At 37.5% G+C, this 27,890-nt stretch overlaps 1 protein-coding gene across 1 annotated transcript; it reads right to left on the bottom strand.

Annotated features, from left to right (window-relative positions):
• Window positions 1–1,226: 1,226 nt before the first annotated feature.
• On the bottom strand, window positions 1,227–27,050 carry LOC140142501 (uncharacterized). Its single transcript, XM_072164487.1, has 14 exons — window positions 26,961–27,050; window positions 24,468–24,661; window positions 23,431–23,587; window positions 22,728–22,835; window positions 21,261–22,106; window positions 18,389–18,514; window positions 16,968–17,119; window positions 15,606–15,790; window positions 9,811–9,993; window positions 8,275–8,409; window positions 6,736–6,871; window positions 5,606–5,798; window positions 4,610–4,719; window positions 1,227–2,452 (listed from the first exon to the last, which is right to left on the bottom strand). Exons 1-14 carry the CDS (start codon window positions 27,007–27,009, stop codon window positions 2,216–2,218), a joined length of 2,811 nt encoding a protein of 936 aa, XP_072020588.1. The 5' UTR covers window positions 27,010–27,050; the 3' UTR covers window positions 1,227–2,215.
• Window positions 27,051–27,890: the final 840 nt, after the last annotated feature.

A 27,890-nucleotide genomic window follows, 5' to 3' on the forward strand; every position in this document is an offset into this window, starting at 1 on the left:
CACAAAAATACATGTACGTACCACATCTTGCAAAACCAGCTCAACAAACATCTTCAGCATTTTTAAAAAATGTTGTTTCAAATGGGGCAAATTATCTGAAAGCACCAAGAACTTTAACAAATACAAGAACGTGCAGTTCTATGGACCACTGCAACACACAATCTTTACTTATAATATCCAAACTAGTTGAGAAATGCACTACACAGCCCAACAAAGTTATAGTCTGTTTTAGAATCACATTTAGTACAGCTTGTTGTTTTTATCATTTTTTTGTATGGTTTGCTGTTGTTGTCCTTATAGTTTATTTGGTTGCCAGGAGTAAAATGACCATGGTGATTTGTCTATCCATTTAGAAGATTCTCATTGAATTGATTTTAATTAAATGGATAAATAGGTTATTCCAGTTGAAATCCATTTACTGTACATGGGAGACATGACCTTAATCTTCCACACAGGGCATGTGAATTTCAAAAGACGTTACCTGAATGAGTGGCTCTATTTGAAATCTACACCACCACCCAGTGTGGGAGATCAAGGTCATGTGTTCCATAGGTGGTGTATGGATTTCAACTGGAGTAGTCCGATATGCATGACCATTAGGACTTCCACTGGGCAAAACCAGTTGTGTTAGACGCACTGACAATTCCAAATCAGTTCCTTCAGGTTGCATGTTTGTTCCACAACACTTACTTTAGCAAATTCTTTTGTAGTTGTGCTATTCATTTAGCTATAATCATTTTTGCACATGTCTCCTTTGATATTATATGTCTCTTGCATGTCAAATACTTATGTTAAACCTTGTGAGCTTTTGTGTGTCCTTTTTAATATACTTAAATTATTAATAACTGTTTGTCACTCATAAGTCAGAATTGTCTGTTTACCAGTGGCGGCACCACAGGGGGAAAAATTACCCCCAGTTAAAACTCAAAATTACGAAAAAAATTCACTTTTAGCTGCAATTTTGATATAAAATTGGATCGATTGAGCCCATATTTATTGGTCGAGCTATGAGTGTTAGAATATTGGACGAGACTTAGTCGAGTCCAATATTTTAAAACTCATAGCGAGACCAAAAAATATTGGGTGTAAAGCATCCAATTTTATCATTATTATGTTTTGGATCCAATATTTTTACACACTTGGATTCACCAAAACATAATAATGCGCAAAATTGGTTGATTTTTGCCCCTCCAACTGCTGGTCATTACATTCATGTGATGATGTGAGTGTGACATAAACTAAACCTGAAACTTAGTAAATCAGCCACACAAACTGGAATAAAAGTTAAGTGCAACTCCCATACATTTCTTATATTCAATGTGGCTGATGGGTGCAACTAATAAGTTATATGGGCCATTGGAGCATGTCATTCCATAAAACATTGACAATGACACACTTTAAGATAACAACTGAAACATTACTTTCATGATTCATGATTATGGTCACAGGCCAATTCCAAATACACATCAAAGTCACCACCTTACTTTTTCCTAAAAGTCTCACTCTATTCAACAATCACACGGTCATCTCAAAACGAGATTCTTCCCGCAAAGTGTGTGTTGATGTGTGCGTACGCCTGTCAAACATGTGCTTCAATTGCCGTGTACGCTTTGCAAAAAACCTTCCTGCGCATTGCTAGTAGAAAAGTGAGAAACAAGAATGCACTTTTTCCGCATACGTTTGCAAGGACCTCATTTTGGTAGCAAAATGGCGGATCCGTTTTGGTAGCAAAATGGCGGATCCGTGCAAAGGGTGAATGATGGCAAATGGGCAAATCATATACGAAGAGTTCACATTCAAAACATGATATACGCCATTTTATAAACTTTTTGCATTAAGACCACCAACGTCTGCCCTATAATGCTAGCTATACATGTATAAATTGACTCTATATTTAAAAAATCCAATCTATATTTTTAATATTATGACCAAAAACAGAACATAATTTTTCTTATTATGTTCCTCATATTTGTTTATACCGCAAATCAAGAAAACTGGATATCACTCTTTGCTTTTGAACTCTTCATATCATTATGACAATTTTATTGCCCTAACATTTAATTTGATACATGTAACGACCATGCATCATTCCACATCATTTGGTAATTCAGTTGCCATACAGATGAATGGTACTAACTGAATTTGAAATTACCAAGTACCAACACAATTACTATTGTTCGGTAATTCCTTTAGTCTATGGTAATTCATAACTCCCTCAATCATCGTCATCATCAGCATCAGCAGGAGCATCATCCTCATCAGCATCTTCCATAGGCTCTGCCCCATCATCACCTGCCTCGGCCTCATCAGCGCCTGCCTCGGCCTCATCAGCACCCGCATCTTCATCAAATTCATCTTCATCATCCTCTTCAATGATAGCGGCTCTCTTCTTCTTCCTTGATACTGTCTCCTCAGAGTCATTCTTACGCTTTCTTGAACTGTCGTCCGAATCCTGTTGATATAAAAGCATATGTAAACTGTGTAAATGGGAATTTATAAATTAAGTTAACATCATGTTGGCACCACCTTATTGGGTGTATTGTTGAATGATCTACATCATTTACAGATTTCGTTATGAATTCGGCAGAGTGACGAATCGAGAATTTTGAGCAAATTGAGTTATTGTATGCTTGTGATTATGTTTCAGGTTATCTTTTATTTCCACTAAAAATTAATTGTAAGTCTTACTCTCAAACATAGTTATTGAAATTTTGATTTGGACGAATCGTGCCTAAGTGCGATAAATGAATTCGGCAAAGAAACGAATCGTATATTTAGCTGTACAAATTAGGTTGATCTATAGTATTGTATAGCTGAAAACCCTGAATTTTCTATATTAAATGTCATATACTGACACATTTGATACCAACATATAGTTGTAGGTATCTTCTACCCAGTGATACCAAAATAAGTACAAACATTCCCCACATGATATCGCTATGGCTTAATAATGTGAGTGCGCCCCCGTGAAATTGGAAAATCATACGCAAAATAGAGGCCAATATTGTTATTTCTGCTTTAAAATCATTGAGTTTTTGCTAAATATTACAGGGATGACTATTTATAACTTAAAATACAAGTTAAGTCTACATAGCCTTAGGACAACCAGTAATTTCTGCACAAAAGCCCCAAATCAAGGATGCGTGCTATGGTTTACATGTAGTTGAATGCGTATTCGACTCCGAATACGACTCTCTGCGCAGTGGTAGAGACATTTTGGATACAGCGTAAAGCCGAATAGCTGTTAAAATGCATTTTGAGGGATCGATCGATTGTTTCAGAACATGCAAGTATTACAAATAATTCGTGTCCATTCATTTCTATAATATACATTTATAAATTTAGAAGGACCAATGGAATGGTACCAAGATTTTCAAACGCCGTTTACTAAGAACAACAATTTTTCTTATTTTTTGCTAATTACGAAAAAAAAATCATAAATCAAATCTAACTCAGCATCATATCGTTATGAATTCGGCAGACGGCCGAATCCGGATTCGTCTTTTGGTAAATTCATTCTACGCATGCATTACTTTTGAATTTGAGAACAAGGGATCAATGCTGTACATGATAGAGGGCAGCATGTCAATTTTTTTAACGGAGATCAGATGATAAGTATTCAAAAGAGGGCGACATACAGGGTTAGCTAACGGTGACTCACAGTACGGTCAAAGACGATAACCGTTAAAAAATCGATATGCCGCCCTCTATAGGTAAAGCATTGATCCCTTGTTCTCTAATTCAAAAGTAATGCATGCCAAAAATGAATTTACCAAAAGCCAAATCCGGATTCGGCCGTCTGCCGAATTCATAACGATATATAGAATATTATTGTAAGAGCCAAAATAAATATCAGTGGGCTTCACCCCCCCCCTCCGAAAGTTTGACGGGCTCCCCCCCTCCGAAAGTTTGACGACCGCCCTTACCCCGGGTATGATGGTAGGGCTTGTTCTTTTTTTGCTAAAATTAGTGCAAAGGATGGTCCCACAACTACAGCCTGTCTCATAATGCCATGTTGGATTTTGCAGTGGCAGATTTGAATCGCACCCTACCTTAATCCTACGTGGGGTATACACACACGTAGAAAGGTGGCTTGCCCGTACACGGAAGACACAACCTGATAAAGAAACTTATTTACATCTGCCACTACAAAATCCAACATGGCATTACTCTCAACTTGAGACTATAGACATTTGGTGGTAAATTGGTGCATTTTGGCGCACAAAAAAAATGTTTAAGGGACAAAATCAAAACTTCCGGTTGCTATTATTCTAAACAATGGAATTAGGGTTTTGATTAGGATTAGGCATAGGGTTAGGATTAGGGTTAGAGTTAGGATTAGATTACACGAAATAATTACATGAAGGATCGACCCTCCTTCCTATTCCTGGTAAGGATTTTTTGTTTTGGCGCACACAAAAAATGTTTAAGGGACAAAATCAAAACTTCCGGTTGCTATTATTCTAAACAATGGAAACCTGACAGAACCAGCGGTTGACCGCCGCTCGAGTTTTGATTTCATCCCTAAGGGGTTGCAACCACCACTTTTTGGTAGACAAGTTAATGTATATACACCTTATACATTAGTGCTCAATGATTTCATTCTTACCCCTTCATCTTCACTATCTAATGTGGTTGTCTTAGCCTTCATCAGCTTGTCCTCTTTCTCTGAATCACCTTCATCATCCTCATCATCTGAAGAGTAGATGTTAAACCGATCTAACAGGTACAACACAAGAGGACAAAGATCAAAGTGGTGGAGTTATTTTTCAAGACATATATCTTGGGTTGAATATGTTGTTTGAGAGAGGCCAGCATTTCTAAATAAAGAATACGACATAGTTAAGGCGACGGAAAAAACAAACCTTGTTTTATCATGGGATCGACCAACCCAGATTTTCCATTTTAGAGATTTGACAACAATTTTGCTGTATGCATGTCAAATCAACAGTTTTTGACCAAAAGTGGACTAAGCATGAAGTTGTATGCAAAATCAGCTGTTTTTGGCAAAAAGTTGACTTATTTTCACTGCAAAACAAACATGCAAAACGACGGAAAACATTACAAATTTTTTAATTTTTTAATTTAGATTTTGGTGAATTTAAAGAGTAATTTAAAACACCCCCCCCCCCGAAGAAAAAAAAAATAACAAAAGCACCTTCGACTGACTGACCCTACTTGAAAAGTCTGTCCGCCCTTCAACAGGTTTTTTTCGTCGCCATATTTTATTTTTTTTGCTTTTGATTTTTGATATGTTACAAGGTCAAGGTACTTTCTTTGTTTTCGCTCATTGGCTTTTGACATGTTGGTTTCAAATGGTACAGTTAACTCAACATAGTGGATGTAACTTTAATGCTTAATGAACAAAATAAAATAATTATGTTTGACACATTTGACACAAGTTTCAATCCCGTACAGCCATACTGTGCTGTTAGCAATGAATGTAACTTTGGTTTAGCCTCGAAGTACTTTACTAAGGCATAAAAATGTTTGATTGGTGTAACCCTACCGATCCTAAAAAAATGCTGACCAATACCTTGTTATTATTTTCCAGTATTTTATCAAATCACACACTTTTTCTGATCATTCAAAATACGAAACTTACCTCTACCCCCCATCGGTCCACCTCCTTTTTTATAACCTTTCTTGATGGCTGATAAGCTAAATGAATTCTCGTCATCTTCATCAAAATCTGGCTCCAGATATGATGCACTCAAACCACGAGAATGTGATTTCTCCCGTACCCTCCTCTGTTGGTTTTCTCGCCTCACAGCTGCCCTGAGACGTTCTTCCTCCCTCTGTATTATTGAAAATAAAAGTTTGGATGTTAGTATATGCTACATGCAGCACTATAATGACTATACATATGGTAGGCCATACTTATTGACATCTCTCCTTCCTATTCCTGGTAAGGATTTTTTTGTTTGGCCAATTTTAGCAGTGAGTGAAGTTTGTGACACAGGGACTTCGCACAAATTTTTTTCTTCTTTGGAGACCTTGCCCCAATTCTTTGAAGTGTTGGGCCAATCTCTACCTCAGTGGCTTGATTGGCTTATGGCTCCCTCTGACGGATGGAGTACTCTTTTGGTTCATTTACTCATCCTAAATGTACTATGAGGAGACTGTAAACCTAAACTTAATCCAAAGATATTACTAATTAAATTAAAAATTTCATTTTTAAAAATCATTTGGGCTGTCAATACCCCATCATGGTTCCAGCATTAAATCATGCTCCAGGTGCCAATACACTATCAACCACATTACCAAAATTGCCACTTTTCAGGAAATTTCCTGATTTCAGGAAATTTTAAAGAAAAGTTACTGATTTCAGTAAATATTCGCTCTACCCTTGGAAAAGAGTATTTTCAGGATTTTTCCATATTTTTCAGGAAATTCAAACAACATCAAGTGGCATCTCTGATTACCATGTGCCCAATAATAAATCTATGCGAAATCACACTATAGTGTGTCTCCTTTAAAGTTGATAGTAATGCCATGTTGCATAATTTCGAATCAGTGTGTTTACGCGGTTGCATCGCCAGCGTATGGACACATCACCTTTCTATGTGTGTGTATACGCCACACTGGATTCAAATCTCCTACTGCGTAATCCAACATGGTGTTACTCTCAACTTGAGAGCCCAGACAAGACTATAATCTACACCATACTGACAATTTCAAATTTGATGAAAAGAATCCAAATCCCAAAATAAACCAATCCCACTACTAACTAACCTTTATCATCGTGGCTCTTTCTGATTCTGGATCCTTGCCAGCTATAGGAAGCACTCTAATCTTCTGTGTTTTAGAACATCTATCAGCTAATGATAATGTCATCTTTCTATGTGTTGCACTGTCTGTGGAATGTGGCCTGAAAATATAAAAATATTGACAACATGATGCAGTGCTCAAATGAATGAAATTTTGGTTGGTACGGGTTTAAAATACAGTCAAGTATTTCTATGAAAAAAGGAATAAATATAAAATCACTAATCACTCCAATTGCCCCTGCTGGTCCCCTATTAATAGAGCTGTCAACAGGGTGTGAAAAATGTGACCACATGTTCCATAATAACATTATTACATAACAGTTGGTTTAAGCACTGTGGTTTATTATTGGGGTGGGTCTGGCCAGTTGGGGGAAAAATTGGCCAAAGGGGGTAATCATCATTAATTGCCACTAATTGTGCTTGGTTTTATATCTTTTTTTCATATGTAACAAAATCCAACTATACTTGTAACTGGCATTAAAATCTCTACTTTGGTGATCTGTGGCTCTATCAAAACTCTCTGAAAATGGTAATATATCAGTGATTTCTTCATCATTAGTTCAAAGGAAGTTGATCTGAATTTACCATATGGTTGAATGACTTTGACCACTACTGCCCATGAAATTATGCTGCTATGCCAATCCTTTTTGATGTGAGAGCCACAAATAAGCATTTGAATGCCCCAAATGAATTCACTTTGGCTTACATAATCCAAACAAAACACCTTTCAGCCCTAATATTTCACAGGTTCAAAAAGAAAAATATACACAGGCTTTCTACTGATACCAAAATCTGCACTTTGATATATAAAAAAAAAGGATGAGGCTGAGGATCGGAATATGGGCCTTTAAATAACATCAATTTTCAAGTCGGAGAAATGTGTGCCAGGGGCCTATTTTAGGGGGTCTCATATTTGCCATGAGGGGCATCCCAGAATTTTTTAAACTGATTATTGAGAACACTTATCCAAACATGTTAAATTGCCAAAATATGGTTAAAATTTGCTGACACCCATTTTCAGCCTTTTTCACATGGTATCTGTTTCACTCAGATGATCTCTCTTAAAACACTATATAGATATATTAATTTCTTCAATTTCTTGGTAAGTAAAAATGGTGATGGGTAGTTATGAAGTACAACTGGTCCAATCTAAGCTACCTACTTACTTGATCAATAAGTTAATCCCAAGTACACATACATACCTGCATACATGTAAGCTGCATTGTGGGGTTTATACATACAAACGTTGTGGGGTTTAGTGTATGTACGTAAGAAACGACATTATGTACTTACCAGAGTGACGTTAAGGGACTAAATTCACATACAAATCAACATTACAGGGTGTTTTGACCGTAAATGGCATCTAGAGGGGGTAGGTATACTTATAAGCATGGTTATGGATATCACCGCATAACATTTACATATGTCTTTATGGGGTGAAAAAGTGTATGTCTATACACCATAAAGTCGCTTTCTACGTACAAATACACCTAGCATTACTTACCTGTATGTGAGTTTTGTGCTGAATACTGCTTGTCCTTGTAGACCAGTACCTTGTCTAATAAACAAGTGATTGTGATCACCTTGGATTTGTGTTCTATATACATCAAAGATTTCTGTACCTAAATGTAATGACATGCTGGGTGGTGCAATCAAAAAGACAAAAACAAATTAATTACTTAAAGTACTGCAATAAAATGTAATAATGCACGAATATACTTTTAAATGTATATTTATATCAATTTATTTTCTATTAATGTATATGCATGTACATGTATAACATACCCTACTAAAACTTTGTTTCAAAATTTTTTCGTTTCCACAGACTGTGAGAATCAACTCAGATAACATGAAGTTTTGGTTTTAATAGTTGAAGAACATTCAAGGCTACTATTATACATTGACAAATTAAAACTATTTTACATACATTTTACGAATTCCTTAAGATTTCCCAAACGGGAATATATACGATATCTCTGGAAGGAAAAGGTCAAACAAGCATCAAAAAGAGTATTTTTACCCACACTATAATGTCATGCCAATAACTCAATTTCAGCCAGAGGTGGATGTAAGGCCTTTTGCAATACTGATTGGAGGAATTTTTGACTATTAAACTGGTTAACATTTTGTGTGGGGTGGGATACAAGTTCAATTATTGGTACAAGAGAGATTTTCACAAATGTGACATGATCAAGGGGAATGAGTCACATGGCGACCCTGGTCAAAAATGAGTTTTACACATGTTTCTAAAAAGGACATTTAGAACTTTTAGAAACTGAAAACCCCATGTTGATACAACTTTTCTTTGCAAAGTTATGTCAATTTATCAATCACTGAAAACAGTATAAAACAAAAGAATTTTAATACTTTCTTTGCTAATATCTCAAAATCAACATGGAGTTTTCACTTTCTGAAAGCTCTAAACGTCCTCTAAAAGAAACAATGTAAAACTCATTTTCGACCAGGATCGACATGTGACTCATTCCTCTTGATTATGTCACAAATTAAGTTATAATATTCTATGTACATTCAGCAACAAAGCGTCACAAAACAGTCACAATGGCAACTGAATGAACACAGCATGGTGAACGTCTTCGTTCCTATAATGCATGATTGGCAATGCACCCACAGGGAAGCTATGGGGCGCAGTAGATGGGTGCAATATACATGTACATGTTAAAAGTAGTGCATTATTGTGTTCATTTATTTGCCATCTGCAGTTAGGAGAGTTCTGACTCTGCCACATTTGAGAATGATTCTGAATGAAGGAGACAATCATGTATCTCCAGATTTTTTCACCACACACCCAGTAAACTAGTATACATGTGTTTCTTTGCATCATGGAGTTCATGTGCTGCATATGATACCTTTGCAATGCTTATGGAAGACACTCAGCATTCACTTTGAGGTTGTTGCCGAAAAAGTACTGACGATGAACTATTTTGCTCCCCTGCATGGCAAACCAATATGGCTGATTTTCCACATGCATTATATGTACTGGGTTATGTGGAGTTCCCTGTTTTGTTCAAGCATATCTTACCTTCCATCTGACCATCTAACTATTCTAGCATTAGATTCCTTTCCAATCTCGTTGCCATCGTCATCCATCTTACGTCGCCATCTTATTGTGTTCTCAACTTTGAGCTTTAACCTTGTTCTACCCTCCTCATCTAAGATTTCATCTTCTTCAATCTCATCTTCATAGTATTGAGAATCAAACGGCCTGCAAAAATCAGATAAAATATGGTCATTTATCAGCTACTGGAGTTGAGCCGGAAACTTTCCAAGATCCTGTCACTGACGACAGGGGGTGTTGGGTCTGGAGGGGTAATGTAATTCACGAGACAATGTTCCACCAAGAAGAAAAGAGGAATAAAATCAATGCTGCTCTTCTTGAGTCAACACAGTACCATGTTAAATCAATAATATTTTTTTTTACAATTACATTACATATTTACACCATTATTACATGGTCTCATGAACACAAGCCACCACTGATGAAGTCTAACTTGATTTGGACTAGGATGGTTTTAGGGAAAATGGCTCAGAGGTTGGTCCACATATGGAAATAGTTTATTGGGTCACTCAGCAATTAGGCATATAAAAAAGTTTTAGTCAAGCAGGGATGTGTCTGGGATAAAAACATTAGCCAAGAACCACATCCAAAAAGAGAAAACCCCTATCACACTAGCTTCTTGTTATTCACTGCGTGGCCTTGAGTATGAGGTAAAATTATGTACACAAATAATGTGTAGCAATGCTAATGGAACAACCCAAAAGATCTATGACATTAGGGAGGGAGGTGCTTAAAATATTTCTTATATATGACCCATCATTTTGAAACACAGCAGTTGTCGTCAAAACTGGACTTCCAGATTGCAAATGACACCTCATCCATTGATGTCGCATGTAGAATGGTGATTTTATGTGACAAATTTAGATCAAAATCCTTATTATTTGCTTTATTTTTTAAAACCTATTTTCTCCATTATCTTTAAGGGCTGGGGTATGAACGTTTGGACAGTATTTATTTTGGGACATTAGAGCACATCAGACATATCGAATTGCATTCTGAATACGAAGAATGTCATTCTGATATCAAATAATTTTGATTTTTGAAATTAGCAATTTAATACACATTTTATGGCAAATCATTAAAATTGATATTTTTGATATTTAACAGTACTTGAAGTAAAATTTATAAATCTGATGATTTATACTTAAAGTGTATGTAGGTGGGATGAAAAGCCGACGATCAATTGAAAATTTTGACCATTCAGATTGAAGATATGGATTTTTTCCCCAAAACACCAAAAAAAAAAAATTAGGTCTTTTTGGGAAAAAATCCATATCTTCAATATGAAAGGTCAAAATTTTCAATTGACCGTCCGGCTTTTCCTCCTGCTACATACACTTTAAGAATATATCATTAGATTTATATAATTTACTTCGAGGACTGTTATATATCAAAAATTTGAAAAATATCAAATTTTTATAATTTGTCGTAAAATTTGTATTATATTGTGATTTTCAAAAAATGAAAATTATTTGATATCAGAAAGACATGCTTCGTATTCAGAATGCAATTCGATAGGTCTGAGGTGCTCTCATGTCCCACAAAAAATACTGTTGAAATGCAATAAACGCTCATTTTAGATCCCTTAAGTGTGGATTTCCGACAACTGCCATGTTTCAATGTGATGGGTCACATATGCTCTTAAAAACTAAAGTTATTTAGACCATCTTCTGGTTTACAAACATGGGAGGTGGGGTTCAGATATGAAACAAAACTAGTAACTTTTATTACAGGACATCATCGATCTTTTGTTTTATGGGTTGTTCCCTAAAACATACATTTTCAAATAAAACTTATCTTAAATTATCTTACAGCAAAAATTTCAAGTGAATGAACACAGTGTGATGAATGGCTGCACTTTTGCAACTCATCCATCACATAGCATCCACAGGAGGTTACTGGACGCAGCAGACACATGCAATTACATGCATATCTAAAATGACACACTGTATTTACATTCACTTCTTCTTACTATAGCTTTATACGGCATTATTATTATTATTACTTATAATCTTTATTCAGGGTAGGCCCGAATCAGCTAACCGCTGGTCTTACCCGGGGCCCTGCAATAATACATATATACAAATTTAAAACAACATATCATAAAATATTTAACTTCAACCACCATATCAACATGACATATCAACTCATATTATAACAACAATATAATAAACTCAATATATTGAGACAACCTGCATAAGCACCATACAAAATACAAATTAGTGCTGTTTAAGGGGGTACTACACCCATTGCATTTTTTTTTTTTTGCATTTTGTGAAGAAATGAGAAAAAAAAATGGACAAAGTGGTATGCAAAATGAAGGGGCAAATCTTCTTGTTATATTGGTGGCATCGGTATGAATGTAGCTTACATGCTTTTGAAGATAGAAGCCAAAAGGAGGTACATCACTCATGCTTTAAATTCACTTCATTTTGGAAAGCTTGCTATCAACGGATTTCGTTAAAATTTTGGATACGTGTTGCCAACGCATTAGAGAAATAATGTTGATATGTAAAATGGGAATAAGTGGTTCCTGATGGCTTCATGAACTTGGTGATTTTCAGAGCTCCACATCTATCAAAAACGAACTGGTTAAAATGCTTCTATTTTCAATGTTGAGCTATATTTTGTATTTGTAACTAGCGACATTATTTCACTGAAACTTACTTAAGCCATAGGTAACAGGTTACCACAACCATACTACAGCAATGTTGAAAAAATTGCATTTCTCGTCACCTATACCCACCATATTCGATAAGACTCGTAAGCTTAGATTTGCTAATTTTGGTAACTATTTTGTCGTTATTTTCTAATCCATTTCAACTAGGAACTCCAAAATTGATACAGTGATATAATATTTTAAGTGGATTCATATATTTTGTGTCTTACCTATCATTGTCGCTATCCAAGGCAAAAAAAAGCAAATATATTCCATAGAATTCTGCACTCGCCACGGTATCCGAATTTTGACACGCGAATTTTGACTACATCACCCGTGCGTTATAATTACTTTTATAACGAGCTGTCTCCGGCTGGTTATAACCAGTTGCCGTGTTTTATGCATGTATATATTTAGGTATTTTTAAGCTCAAATTCTGGCGTATGGCAATCCCAATACGGAGCCATGGAGTATGAAAAAAAAAATTGGACAAGCCAAGACGGGCCGGGGAAAGGAATTTGGGAAAATTGGGCAGATCGAAGGGGGGAAAGCGATGTTTGGTGCACATTAAATGGGACACGACTGATTTTTGAATAACACGCACTTTTGGAAGTCACGTCACGGGTAGGCCTATGCCTACAGTATTACGCAGTAAAAATCATGAAAAATTTCCTGCATGTTATCCGCACGCCACGTAGGCCCATACGCTCGCATTTAGACATTCCCATCTATACAATTTTAAAGGCCTATCCAGTAATCCCAGCAAAGTGTGAAAAATTAAAATTAATTATAATGTCTAAAAGTGAAGGATACCCGGTAAGTCATTTAAATTGTCATTTGGTATTTTTGAAATGTAATATTTGGCACATAGGATCCTATCAGCAGTAGGCCAATTGATGTAGGTGGCCTATCATAGGCTTAGCTAGTTTTATTTGTGTAAAATGTCTGATGATTTTTTTCTCGGGATGAGATTTTGTCTTTAGTACTCGGGTTTGGCTAATAAACCACTAATACTATAACAACAAACAAAGACAACAATGGCGAATATGGCCGGGGAAGGAAAGAGGAATGCAAGAGGTAAGAAATTTCAGTTGGTAGGCCTACACCATTTGGAAATCCCCCAGTGGGCCCCTTATCATGCTTATTGAATATTTTGGTAGTGTTATGACCCCGGGCTAACTTTTATTTTTCCGTGTTATGTACGCCTAATTATTAAATTGCGGAATTGTAGGCCTATACTCGTGCTTTACACCGCTGATTCAGTTTATATTATCGCAAATCGCCATCTGGGGCGGTGAATTGCTTTCCCCATGCCAACAAATCTTTGCCCTCCCCACTTTGACATGCCAACCCCTCTATCGACATACCAAAACATTATCCCCCTACACCTACATGGCAGCCGGTATTCAGTTTTAGGCAGCAGGCCGAGCCTAAGGGGCAAGCCGCAAGTTTTGGCACGTAAGCGAGTATATTATTGCAAAAACCAAGTATTTATATACCGGGGTATAATAGGTCTACTATTATTTAATATGTTCACGTTCTCTACGGCCTACCATTTAAAATGTCTACAATTGCGGAATTGTTCAAATGTCTTAAATTGCGGAATTGAGCAAATTTTTCATACGTCCAGTGCCGTAGGCCCATACATAAGGGGGCAATGGGGGGAAGCTACCCCCACCCCCTGTGGGAAGTCCGCCCCCCCCTTGGATGCGGTCGCCCTGAAGAATTTTACTAGTCTTTTGTACTTTTGAGCCTATTTTGTTTCACAAATTCCCCTTGAATGAGGGTTTCCCCTTTCACCCTTTGCCCCCCTTAAAAAAATTCCTAGCTACGCCCATGATCCCCCCCATGACGCCACTTCACGGGAGGGAAGAGGCACAACATACATTTCTTGATTTTATCAGGGATTTTACCAAGAGAAGGTGCTAGGCGTACATGCTCATATTTGAATCTGGCAACACGAGAACTTTGAACTTCTGCGGTAGTCTTGTAGCCGTCCGGCCCTGTTCAGTTTTATACACGCATTTGAATAGGAATTGTTTTATGCGCACTTACTTAATGTTTATGGAGCACATTTTCTTCATTAGTTTGTCAAGTTGATGTCAAATGTTCTATTCTATATTATTTGGCAATAGTGTTTTTTTGCCTACAGTATGTCCAAACATGGTCCAATGTTGTAATTTGTTGTTTTTGATCGCAAAGGTCGGATATTTTTTATTCCCGATTTAACTGTGCACCGCCGAGGGCTTCCATAAGGTGCAGAATTCGCTAAAGTTTGACGGTAATTTTGCCTTTTTTGACACTAAAACGCATTCGATCCTTAATTTTATTTCAACAAAATTTTTGATTAGGTAGCATGATGAGGCGGCCGCTACCAACTTTTTTACCAAATTTAAAGAATTATTCTCAAATGTCTGACCTGTGTGTTTCCTATTGGTAATACAAATTGACGTGTCAGCCCTAGTAGGCAGGTCGATTTTGGACCGTAGCGAGTCTAATACGTACTGTATGTGAATATCGATGAATGTTAGAAACCGCAGAACCCGGTTGTGAAGAAGACTACGTGGATCGTATAAGCGTCCTTACCAACCAGCCAACTTTAAGACAAATGGGTGAAAAAGGACACTCTTTCACGATGTTTTTTCATATTTTTTTTATTTCACATGATTCGTGCATATATCGCCTAGCTATATATGAAAAAATATTTTTTTAGACCAATCAAACCAATATATGGGTGTAGTACGCCCTTAAAGTGATGTCTCTTATACATCTCCTTAAAAGAATGCAAATTTAGAGAATTTCTAACACATAGATCAATATGGTTCCATACTTTAACACCACTATAACTAAAAGAATGTTTAAAACACTCGATTTAACCATTATTGAGTGGTGGAAGAGCTAGCTGACCAGAAGTAGCTTGTCTTGTATTACGATCATGGTTATCACTTACAAAATTGAACTTCGTAGATAAGTACTGCGGTGCTAGATTATGCAAAGATTTATATACCATAAATGCCTAAGACATGCTCATATCTATATAAAATTTACAAAAAAAGCCTTTCACCCATCACATGCACATTTTTGTTGACAAGTCACATACCTGGCTTCAACACTGAGAAAGTTTGGCAGCTTTACAAAATGCATTTCATCTCCTAGATTGGTTGTTAGCTTTGGTAGTTCAACATCTATTCTAGTTTCTTGAGGTTCAGGTTCTTCTTGCTCTTGTTCTCCATCTTCACCTGGTTCCCTCTGTTCTGCTGGCTTCTCTTCATCCTCATCATCACCCTGTGTGAGATAATATGAACAGAGGAAGGACAGTCGATAACCAGAAACTAAATATAACACAAGACTTTACCAGATCATCTCTTCATCCTCATCATCACCCTATGACTTAATAAGAATGGAGGTCAACAACCACAAACCAAATATGCAAATGTAATAAACTAGATTGGCTTCTCTCTTCATCCCATCATCACCCTATAACTTAATAAGAATGGAGGCAGGGCCGTTCCGACCATTAGGCCAGGTAAAAGGTGGTCGCCTAGGGCGGCAAACACAGAGGGGCGCAAAAAAGGCCAAATAGAAAAAACGGGAATGGAGAAAGAAAAGGGGAGAAAAAATGAGGGCGGATAAAAAGAAATAATGGGAGGAAAATAAAAAGGGGGCGAAAAGAGAAACAGAAAACAGGGCGGAAAAGGAAAAGGGGGACCTGAGAAAAAGAAAAGAAACGGGGCACAGAAAAGGAAAGAATTTTTTTTTTTTTTTTTCCCTCCAAAAAAGAAATCTACGCCACTGAGGAAAACGGTCGTGGGCAGTATAGGCCAAAAAGCATAACAAAGTAAATGCGAAGTGTAGACGGCTGATTGGAATTAGTCTATATGAGTTAATATGAATGGAGGAATCACAGAGCACAAAGCAAATATAACTTGACAATCGGTAATGTGTTAGACTCAGGTGTGGGAGTCCTTGACGGTACGAGTTACGAGTTCAGCCCTCCAGTGTCTTATCTGTGCTTAAGAATATTTTCATAGCTTAAAATTCCCTGGACAAGGAACTTACTGCTAATTGTCATGTCTACACATACAGAAACCTGATCCTGGTTGCGATGGTTATATATGTAGGCTGATTAAGGTTCTACGCTTATATACAGCTGTGTCCCTGAAAAATGCTCAATGGTTTGTAAAGTGTGTGTGTTTAAAGCCTGTGCATAAAAGCTCTATAAATTACCGTATTTTCTTCTTTTCATAACATTGAACAAAATTAAAGCTCACTTGCATTCCATTGTACAATGTAGGTGATTCTGTCTGAGAAATATTGTATATCAGACTAGCACTACAAGTCACTGTTAAGAAAATTGAAATAAAGTTCACCTTCATTTTAATACCTCATCATTTGAAAGTGTTTATGATTTTTGAAAAAATTTGAAATTAAAATATCTACTTGATCATAAACAATTCCTTACCCCTTCTCTCAGCACCCTGTCTACACCATCATCCTCCTCCTCATCATCCTTATCCTGTGTTCCTGTAAGCTGACCCACTACATCATCTAAGTCATCATCATCATCTGAGATGTCATCAGCATCACCAAATAGATCCTCTTGTGTAGCTTCAGCTAAGTAAGAGAAAAATAAACCATCCAATAAACAAAACATGTGACATGATCAAGGGGAATGAGTCAGATGTTGCTAATATTGTTATTGAGATATTGGCAAAAACAGTGTTCAAATTCTTTTGTTTTATGTTGTTTTCAGCCATTGGTAAACTGCTCATAACTCGGTAACCAGATGTCCGATTTTGATGGGGTTTGCATCAAAATGTAACATTTTGTAAACTACTAGAAGATGATGTAAAAAACCTTATAATTGAAAATTGCTGATATGTTACTCATTCCCCTTGATCATGTCACATATTTACACTAAATGCTCCCTCCGATTTTCACAAATTACAATCTCCATTATTCAATTATCAATAATCAAATTTACAATAACAGATATTACATGTTTTTCAGAATGTTTGCTTTTTTGAGAGCAACATTAGTTTGTTGAGTGCTTAATTATCTTCAAGTTAACATCTGCGGCCTGTACACTTTTGTCAACGTGTATGTGTGCCTGTCTATCTATGCAGCGTGTATGACCATATGAGTATATGATATCCAATAATTTTAATTTCAGTACTATTTCAATTTCAGTACTACAGCTGAGAGTTGATATTACCCAAATGTCTAAGTTTCCCGCTACCACCAAACCCAACATCGGTCAGCATTGAAGACCAGTGGATGCTGGTCGCAGGCCACCAACCTCCACAATTTAAGTCATGAGAACTTTGTTTAAAAAATCACTCTTCTCGATATTGACATTACCACTGTCTGCTAAGATCTTCAGAAGTATGGTAAATCTTGCATGAATGATTTTTAAAAAGGCCAGTTATAGTATTTTTCTTTATATGTACTTGTAACAGTGCAGAATGTTGATGGGGGATCCATACTTTTTTGTAGGATATTCTTGTTTGGGAAATCCAGATAAATTGCCAAGTCATTCCCATTAATTTTGTTAGGATAAAGAAATTTGTTTATGAATGGGGAGACGGCAATAAAAGTCAGGTGCGGGAGAAATCTTTCTCTCAGTCTCTCTCTCACTCACGATATCACCGAACGAACGCAACATGCGTTCGCTCTACATTGCTGTATGCTTTTGATGTGTATGTATTTACAGTATGAAGAAATAAATTATCACTACCAAACCAAGTTCCTGTTTGTCAGAACTTTTATATTATTACCAGTTAGCCTACCGCATCTACATACCCTAACAATGGTGGTATTCGTCCACGCTAGTAACATACTTAAGTTTACAATTTCATAATTCATTAGTACCACAAAACATACCTAAATTGGCATTGTCATCCTCCCCAGCAGCCTCGGAGCCTGAGTCTTTGTCTTCATCATCATCACTACCGGCAGCAACTCTCTTCTTTCTTCTTCTACCAATCTCCTCTTCACTGTCACTGTCATCTGATGATGAGATAAAATATCATACATGTCACAATCACACATTCAAATTGATATTAAGTTACTGTAGAGATTCATCAGGTTTGTTATTGTTCAAATAATTACAGATTGTTTTTACAAAACCAATAGATTGTGGTGAATAGATGGTAATAACTCACCAGCTGACGTTTCACCCGTCTTGTGACACGGATGATTACGAATCAAGAGTTAATCATCTGTTACAAGATGAAAAGACTTATGAAAAACTGGAATCAGATCCAACGCCTAAATACAAAAGACAGCTCATTGGTATACTATCAAGACTAAAGAAAGAAAAGAAAATCGATGATAAGCAATACAAAAAGCTATACCCAACTGCTGATAATGTTCCGCGATTGTATTGTACAAACAAAATACACAAAGAGGGCAACCCCGTTCGCCCAATTGTAGATTATACCGGTACAATCGGCTATGAAACATCTAGAGAGTTGGCAGATATCCTTGCGCCGCTGGTTGGAAATAGTGTTCATCATGTAAAGAATTCTAAACAGCTCGCGGAGGACATGGCAAGTGTATTCATTGAGGAAGATGAAATCTTTAATAGCCACGACGTTGTGAGTCTGTTTACCAACACACCCATTGATCAAACCATCGGCATCATTGAGGACAGACTTAAACAAGACACGGAATTAAAGAACAGGACAAACTTAGATGTGACAGACATCGTTGAATTACTCAAGTTCATTCTCACAACTACCTATTTCTTATTCCGAGGTGATGTGTATCGGCAAAAATTGGGCTGCTATGGGTTCTCCAGTAAGTCCACTGACGGCAAATCTGTTCATGGAATGGCTTGAAGAGAAAGCAATTGCGCCGCCCCCTTACTTGCAAGCAAGTACTATGGAAAAGGTATGTTGATGACGCTTTTAGAGATAATCAATAAAGATGGTGTTGAAGACTTGACAAACCATCTCAATCAGATCGACCCAACGAAAAGTATCAAATTCACCTATGACCAAGAAGAACAGGGTCAGATCCCCTTTCTTGATACCCTAATTGTGCGTAAGGAGGATGGTTCAGTGAAGCTATTAGTGTACAGGAAAAAATCACATACGGACCAATATCTCAATTTCACTTCACATCACCCTCTCCACCAAAAGTTGGGGGTGGTTCGCACTCTACTGGACAGAAAGGATAAGATAGTAACAGAAGAGAAAGACAGAGAACAGGAAGAAAATAAGATTAAGACAGCTCTGAAAAATTGTGGCTATCCGGATTGGACAATCGAAAAGGTCAAAGATCAGATGGAAAAGAAACCAACCAACAAGAAATCAAATAAGAAACACAACAACACCGACACCCCAAAGAAAAGAAACCTTGCAGTCATACCATACGTGCAGGGTTTGTCAGAAAGAATTCAAAGAATCTACAAGAAATATGACATTACCACGGCCATGAAACCACATACAACTCTGAGACGTCTATTGGTACACCCAAAAGATAAAAGGGAAGTTGTGGATACAGCCAATTGTGTATACAAAATTCCTTGTAGTGGCTGTAAGTCAACTTATATAGGTGAAACAGGTAGACAATTTAGCATTAGACTGTCTGAACATAAAAAGGACGTGGACAGAGCTTGTTCTAGAAAATACACCAGATCAGAACGCAAAGTTTCTGAGAGCGAACAAAATAAGTCAGCTGTTGCTGACCATGCAGCAAGAAGCAATCATTTAATTAACTGGGAGGAGTCGAGAGTCATTGATAAGGAGGAGGTACGTATCAAGCGATGGATAAAGGAATCCATATGGATAAGGAGGAGAGGAATGAGCAACACCATGAACAGAGACGAGGGCACATACAACCTGAGCAATCTCTACAACCCTCTGCTACAAAGCGACTCAAGAACTGGCAACACCAGGTCGTACAGTAGCAGAGCTTCATCACAACTCTGAAGAAATCCGACTGAACAAGACGGATGAAACGTCAGCTGGTGAGTTATTACCATCTATTCACCACAATCTATTGGTTTTGTAAAAACAATCTGTAATTATTTGATATTAAGTTAATTTTGTTCTGTTTATTTGGCATAAAAGGTATCTCTTCACAATTCACTAAAGTAAATCATATTCAGGGTTGTACACATACGCCACTCATCCAAGTACACCATTTTAGGGCAGGTTTCTATTTTCTGTCAGTCAGGTCAGGAGTAAAATTTAGACCTGTTACTGCAAAGGGCACCTTTAGTCAGCCAGACTATTTCTGAGGTATTGGTGATTAAAATGTGCTAAACATGAAGAAAAAATTCACTTGTTTTTTTCCATATCTTCATATGGAAACCACTATGTATGATATAATTTTAAAGCTTATTTCAATGTCTGCCAATTTAACATTAAACTTCCATTTCCAAAATATTACCTTTTGCTGTAATTTTTGATTTGATTGGTAATACAAAAATGCCATTTGTGAGACCTGATTTATGTAATTGAGCTATTAACTTGTTTGAATTTTTGTCCTAAACAGTTTAGCCCTGATTACATTCAACTGTCAATGGCCTGGCTGAAATTGTTTGTGTAACAAAATTAAAACTTAAATGATTGTTTTTCTACCAATTTCTACCTCTATGAATATTTTGAACTTACTTTCAGTCATTTATAATCATTATATTAGAACTAGTTAAAAGGATAGTCACAAAGTTATTTTGCCACTGCATTCAATTCAGTATACACCAAAGTTCTAAATTTCATCCATCATTTCAAGTTTTATTACATACCTGAAGCTTTTTGCTGTTGTTGCTCCTCCTCATCACCGGATCCCTGCTTGCTTCCAGCTTCCTCTCCCGATTGCTCAGCTCTCTCCTCCTCATCCCCTGAACCTTGCACTCTTTCTTCATCACCAGATGCCTGTTGCCTCTCCTCATCATCAGAGGCCTGTTTTCTTTCCTCATCGCCAGAAGCATGTTCCCTCTCTTCATCACCAGATGCATGTTCTCGCTCCTCATCACCAGAAACTTGTTCTCGTTCTTCATCACCTGAGCCACCTTCCCTTTCTTCATCCCCAGATGCTTGCATTGGTTCTTCATCCCCAGATCCTTGCTCCTTCTCTTCTTCTTCCCCGGAAGCAGCAGCTTCCTCTTCCCCAGATCCTTCAGCAACACCTTCCTCTCCCCCAGATTGTTCATCCCTGGCTTCTTCGTCGCCAGATTGCATAGCACCGCCTTCATCACCAGACCCTTCACCTGATTGCACGGCACCACCTTCATCACCAGACCCATCATGCTCCATCTCTTCTTCTCCAGAGTGTTGGGCAGCTTCTTCCTCATCTCCTGAATGTTGAGCAGCTTCTTGCTCATTTCCTGAGTGCTCCATGGCTTCTTCATCTCCTGATTGCTGCTCTGCACCACTCTCATGCTGCTCATCACCACTCTCATGATGCTCATCACCACTCTCATGCTGCTCTGCACCACTCTCATGCTGCTCTGCACCACTCTCATGATGCTCATCACCACTCTCATGATGCTCATCACCACTCTCATGCTGCTCTGCACCACTCTCATGTTCCTCTTCGTCTCTCTCCTCTTGGTCGGATCCTTGTTGTTCTTCCCCTCCAGATTGGGCTTCTGAAATTGAAATTGCAAGACATTGTTAGTGACTTGATATGGCAAAACAGCTTAACTCGATATTTTAACTTTTTGAAATGCATTTCTGGTTAATAGGGGGCGCTCTTTTTTATTTCTAACAGTCTTGGCTAACACATTCACACCATCAAAGATAGTTTGACGCATCACAGCCTAATTTTGCAATTTTTACCAATTTAATGTGGCTAAACAAATTATCAAGCACAGCTGGTGAGCTGTGACAAGTATACAAGAGGTTTATTTAATCAATAATTGACAGTTGAACTATGATAATCCCTATTCAATCCTGTGTAAGGCAGGAAACTAATTAGTATAATATTCAGACTAGCAATTTGGCAAAAATATCAATGTATCATTTACAAAATTATCCATATCTTGAAAAGTATTGATGCTATGTATATGATTTTGGTATCATTTTTGAAGCTTATTTTCCTGTGCTTACATTTTTATTCAAATTATGAAATGTCAAAAATGCGACTTGTTCCTGGTTTTGTTGGAACGGATCACATATGTAAGGCAAATAGTGTCATTGTCGATACTACAGGTTGTAAAGTAAGTAACAAAACATAGGTTAAGAATCCAAAATCCTTTTCAAATTGTCACCTTCTTCAGATTGTCTCTCTTCGTCATCATCTGCGTGTTCACCTCCGTCGACCTCTGAACCCTCTTGATCTCCTTCTCCACCTGACTCCTGCTCACCTCTCTCTGAACCTTTGAAAATCAATATATACAACTAGATAAGTGACACACACATGCTTGCGTTTAGGATTTATCAAATTAAACAAAGTCCAGGCTTTCACATATCCTTTGAGTGGCACTAGTTGCAGCTTGCTGTAAGATGTGCATGAACATAATACAATGGTAAACAATGATTTACAAGGTTTGACAAGCTATGTTTGACAAGTTATGTGGTATGATTTTGCAAATTTATACCAAATTTATGAAAATTGAAATGATAAAAAACAACAACAAAACTTAGAACAACAACGCTTAGAAAAGGGCACTTCAATTTTTTTTTTATTAAACTGGCTTGGTATATATGGGTCCCTTCATAAACAAGCAATCATACCAAAACATATTTCAGCAGTGAGCCCTACAACTGTAATAGGACAAGGTGGTTTGGTCAAAAAATGACATCTTTTTTGTTGTACATTGGGCTATTCCAGTTGAAATCCATACACCCCTATGGAAGACATGACCTCCCATTTCAAACAGAGTTACCCATTCATTTGAAATGTGGGGGAGATTAATTTAATGTCATGTCTTCCATAGGGGTTATGGGTTTCAACTGAAACAGCCCAGTTACCTTCTTCTTGTTCTCCCCCTGACTGAGCTTCTTCAACCTCTGCATCGGATGGCTGTCCTTCTGCATCTGATGCTTGTCCTTCTCCCTCCTCTTCCTCTGCTTGTTCTTCCTCTTCTCCCTCATTCTCTTCCTCACCTCCTGAACCTCCCTCTACATTCTTAAAATATAAAAACATGTTATTTTAGTTTTTGAACTTAGTGGTATTAATGAAAGGATGCAACAGGTAACATGAGATTTTGGATTGACATTGAATGGCATACAAGAAGTTGGGTAACTACGGTGCAGTCAGCACAATAAATAAGGTAGCAGTGCATGAATCATAACCCCTATAGCCAAAGTGAGGGTCGATTTAGAAAAGCAAGGTGATATAATGACTGCAAGGATGTGTTCTTTAATTAGAAATATCAGTAACGCTATTTAATACCAGCGCATAATGTTCTCAAAGAAGTTTGCCTCTTTTGATGTGTTATGACCTTCCCACACGGTGTGTTTACAGTGTATCACAAGTATGCATTCGACTAAGATTTCGACCACAATAATAAAACATTATTATGAAGAGACACCTTATTATTAAATCTCAGATTTTGTCAAAAATAAAGCATATTAGACTTAGATTTTTGTATTGTATCTTAGTTCATCAAAATACATTACAGTAAAGTAAAAATCTAGATTTCTAGACAAAATTGAGAGTGTGCTCGTGAGAAAATGTTACAATATAGGCTATAGCTTTAGGTTTAACTCTATTTACTGTTTTGAAGGCAACTCGGTCATTGATAGGGGCATTGACCACTAGGGAGGCCTAACCATTGATTACAATGAGGTGATTATTACCTCGTCATCTGAGCCAGGTTCCCCTTCACCTGGTGAATTGATAGGGACATTGACCACTAAGGATTTGGAGGCCTAACCATTGATCACAATGAGGTGATTATTACCTCGCCATCTGAGCCAGGTTCCCTTCACCTGGTGAATTGATAGGACATTGACCACTAAGGATTTGGAGGCCTAACCATTGATCACAATGAGGTGATTATTACCTCGTCATCTGAGCCCCCTTCACCTGCTTCCTCTACATCTGATTGTTGTTGCTCCCCTTCATCAGACTGGGCCTGATTATCATCAGACTGGGCCTGGTTATCATCAGACTGGGCTTGATTATCATCAGATTCCTGATTGGCTTCTCCATCAGATGCTACCTCCTCTTGGCCTTCATTCTCTTCATCTGATTGGGCTGTAGAAGGGTATTGATTTAAAGCTTAATTTTAAGCATGTAACACGTTTGGCAATTCTGTGGCTGAATGTGTTTTGGGGATCCATAAATTCAAACAAAGTTTAAAATTCAAACAATTTTATTCTTACTGTGTACCGGTACCCGTAGTCCGTACCTGGGTCACCAATTCACAAATTAAAATAAATGCTATGAAGAATTGCAAGATTACTAGTGGAAGCAGTGTTTGATTTACCAGAAAAAAGTTACTTGCATTAATTTGTGCAGATAACATAGAAGAGCTAGCGTCACAGAAATGCTTACAAACTCACACTGGTCGACACTCCAACAGAGATGCAAGATAGCTAGACTTTCATCTTTCTAATACCATGCTTTTTAGGTTTACCTGCCCATCCCTATCCGAACACTAGAAAAGGGCTTGATTTAGTGGACTTGCACAAATTTTCAGCAGGCTCCTGTATTCCCTGTCACCCGATCTCCCGTATGAATTTGGTGTCATTTGGATTGAAACTGACAGGGCTACATCATGCTGGTGAAAACAACCAAGTGCCGGTGAAAACAACTTACTTCATGTCAGAGTCTTAGCCAGAAATCAGAAACCACCCATCCAAGCAGACAACAAAATTTGACCCTCAAATATAAAACAACTTGTCTATACCCATGGAAGGGTCACTACGGTCAAATATGTCCTGATTTGGCCTTTACATGTCACTCTGAATTAGTCTCAAGTTCATATAACCTTAAAATCATCTGTTTTAGAGCTATCACATCTGTAAAATCCATTAAATCCACCCGTCTAAAATTAGATTAGGCCGTCTTGAAGACAGGTGGACGCATGGCTAGCTAAGACCTTGCTTCATGTACTTTGCACTTGCGCAGATCAATCAAATTAGCAGACAATGGTGGGTGGCTGACAGTCATTTAATGCGGCAACAGCCAATAGCGTAAACAAAACAGACAATATGACGGCAACACTGCCTGAACGTTGCCGGTGGACGCCCAGAGCCGAGGTGCGTTTTTAGCTCTATTGGACCCGTTACAGACAAAAAAATGCACAAAAAATATTTCCCAGTGCAATGTATGTACCGTACACATTTTCACATGAAAATAAATAATTCAAAATGAATGTGAAGAAAACATTACCAGAACTCGGACCACTTGCGTGGCAGGCTAAGATACTAACCGTTACACCACATTATACATTGATTCACATGGGGGAAATTTTCAGTATTAAATACATGTATATCATCTAAAGTTAATTTTTTATTACTTCCGTGGTCCGGGTATGTGCTAGTGAATTGCGATCGCGTAGAAGTGACAAAGTCGCCTACTATGCGCCACGCCGACGACCAATGGGTCAACCGGCTTGTTGTCAAGTCAGTTGATCAGCCAATCAGCGTGATTGGTTATTTCTTCTGTGTACGCTCGTCTACGCTTGGCGCACAGCTCGGACCACGGAAGTAATAAAGAATTAACTTTACAATGTCATGAATGTAGAAACACTTCATTCGCTGGTATCGTTTCAGGCGGTGGTACTGAAGGTGGACCGGACGATATCAATTCAATATTTTGCCACATTTTAATGAAAACAATTAACACTGAAGACACCCTGTGGCACCTGCTACAACTTGAGAATAAGTCCTCAAACGTTCGAAATTTGTAGTTACTACAATTATTATTATTACAGGACATTTCTATAGCGCTCTACAGATAACACAGCGCTTTTGCTCCAACACAAAATACACAAGAAAAAACTAAATAAAAACAACAAGAAACTACTGATTTGGAAAAAGATACGTCTTCAGAAGACGTTTAAAACTGGCTCTCTCCTATTTATACTTATAGTGGGAATTCCAATTGAATGAACGCAGCTTTCAATAGCATGACGAATATTTGCGTACACTCCGCGATATACGCCAGCATGTGCAACTATGCGTGAGCAACGTACGAGGAAATGAATCTAACCATGCCAACGCACTCGTGATTGGTTAGCATTGTTTCCAAGGTCGTGCGTTCGCGTTGTAGTTTGAAATACGCGATATATGATCGCGGTTGGATCGAGTACAGCTACTGAAAGCTGCGTTCATTCAATTGGAATTCCCACTATAGTGTTATGAATGAAACCGAGACCAGGCTTCCGAATTCAACAACTTTGAGTTGGACCAATATAATTATGGGTATTTTGACAATAATACAACAAAGTTGTAAAAACCTTAACGGATTAAATAGTAGCTAAGGATCTTCTCTACATGAAACCTGAAAATCAAAATAATAAAACAATGAAAAAATCGTGAAATTCTACCTTTTTGTTCTTCGTCGCTGTCGCTACCGAACAATCCAGTGTCAGCCATGCTAAATAATAATTTTACTCAAGGCTGTCATTCCTATCTTTTGTTACTGCATTTTTGAATAGACTCCACCGCATGCTGTACCGGCACAGAAAAAAAAAATCAAGATATTAAGGGGCCGGTCACCCATAAAATTGCCACCATTGGGGCCATAAAATTTGTTTAAAAAAATAAAAAATTGGTAATTGGACATTCCTCGTATCCAGAATGCAATTTGGGTGATGTGCTCTCAGGTCTCACAAAAAATACTGTGCATAAAGGGGAGAAATAGGCCTACAGGGTGTCCCTAAAAAAAGCGGCACCTCGTTCCGCCCTCTCTTTTTCTCCTATTTCAGAAAAGTTGATCAAGTATATGTTTATTTATTTATCTTATTCATATTTTTCCATGTTGGTATGTAAAGAAGCCTTTACCCGTTAGCTTTAATCCCGGGCTTTATTAAACCGAAACAATGATTTCAATCGGATCATAACTTTCGAAGATATGCCCTTGTACGGTACCCGTTTTTCACTCTGTCCGCAGATGAGGCTTGGCTACATCAAAGATTAAATGGAAAAAAGGTTAATAAAAAGGTTAATGAGATGGAAAGATGTGTGATAAAGGTTTTAACAGAATTAGATTTTCAAAGGTGCGCAAACGCAACGCAATTGATGCTGTGATGTGCCCTGAGTAATTTAATTTGATGATTTATCTTTGTTTACAAAGTTACATGTGTGATGACATTTTGGGGGAATTCCCCTCTCAAATTGAGCAAAACAAGTTGAATCATATCTAATTTGGAATATTTGGAAACCCCCTGAAAATGATGTAATGGGATTCCCCTCAGGAAGTGATGTAATGGGATTTCCCCTCAGGAAGTGATGTAATGAGAAAGGTTAATGTTATA

This window comes from Amphiura filiformis, chromosome 20, assembly GCF_039555335.1.
Source record: "Amphiura filiformis chromosome 20, Afil_fr2py, whole genome shotgun sequence".
NCBI lineage: Eukaryota > Metazoa > Echinodermata > Ophiuroidea > Amphilepidida > Amphiuridae > Amphiura > Amphiura filiformis.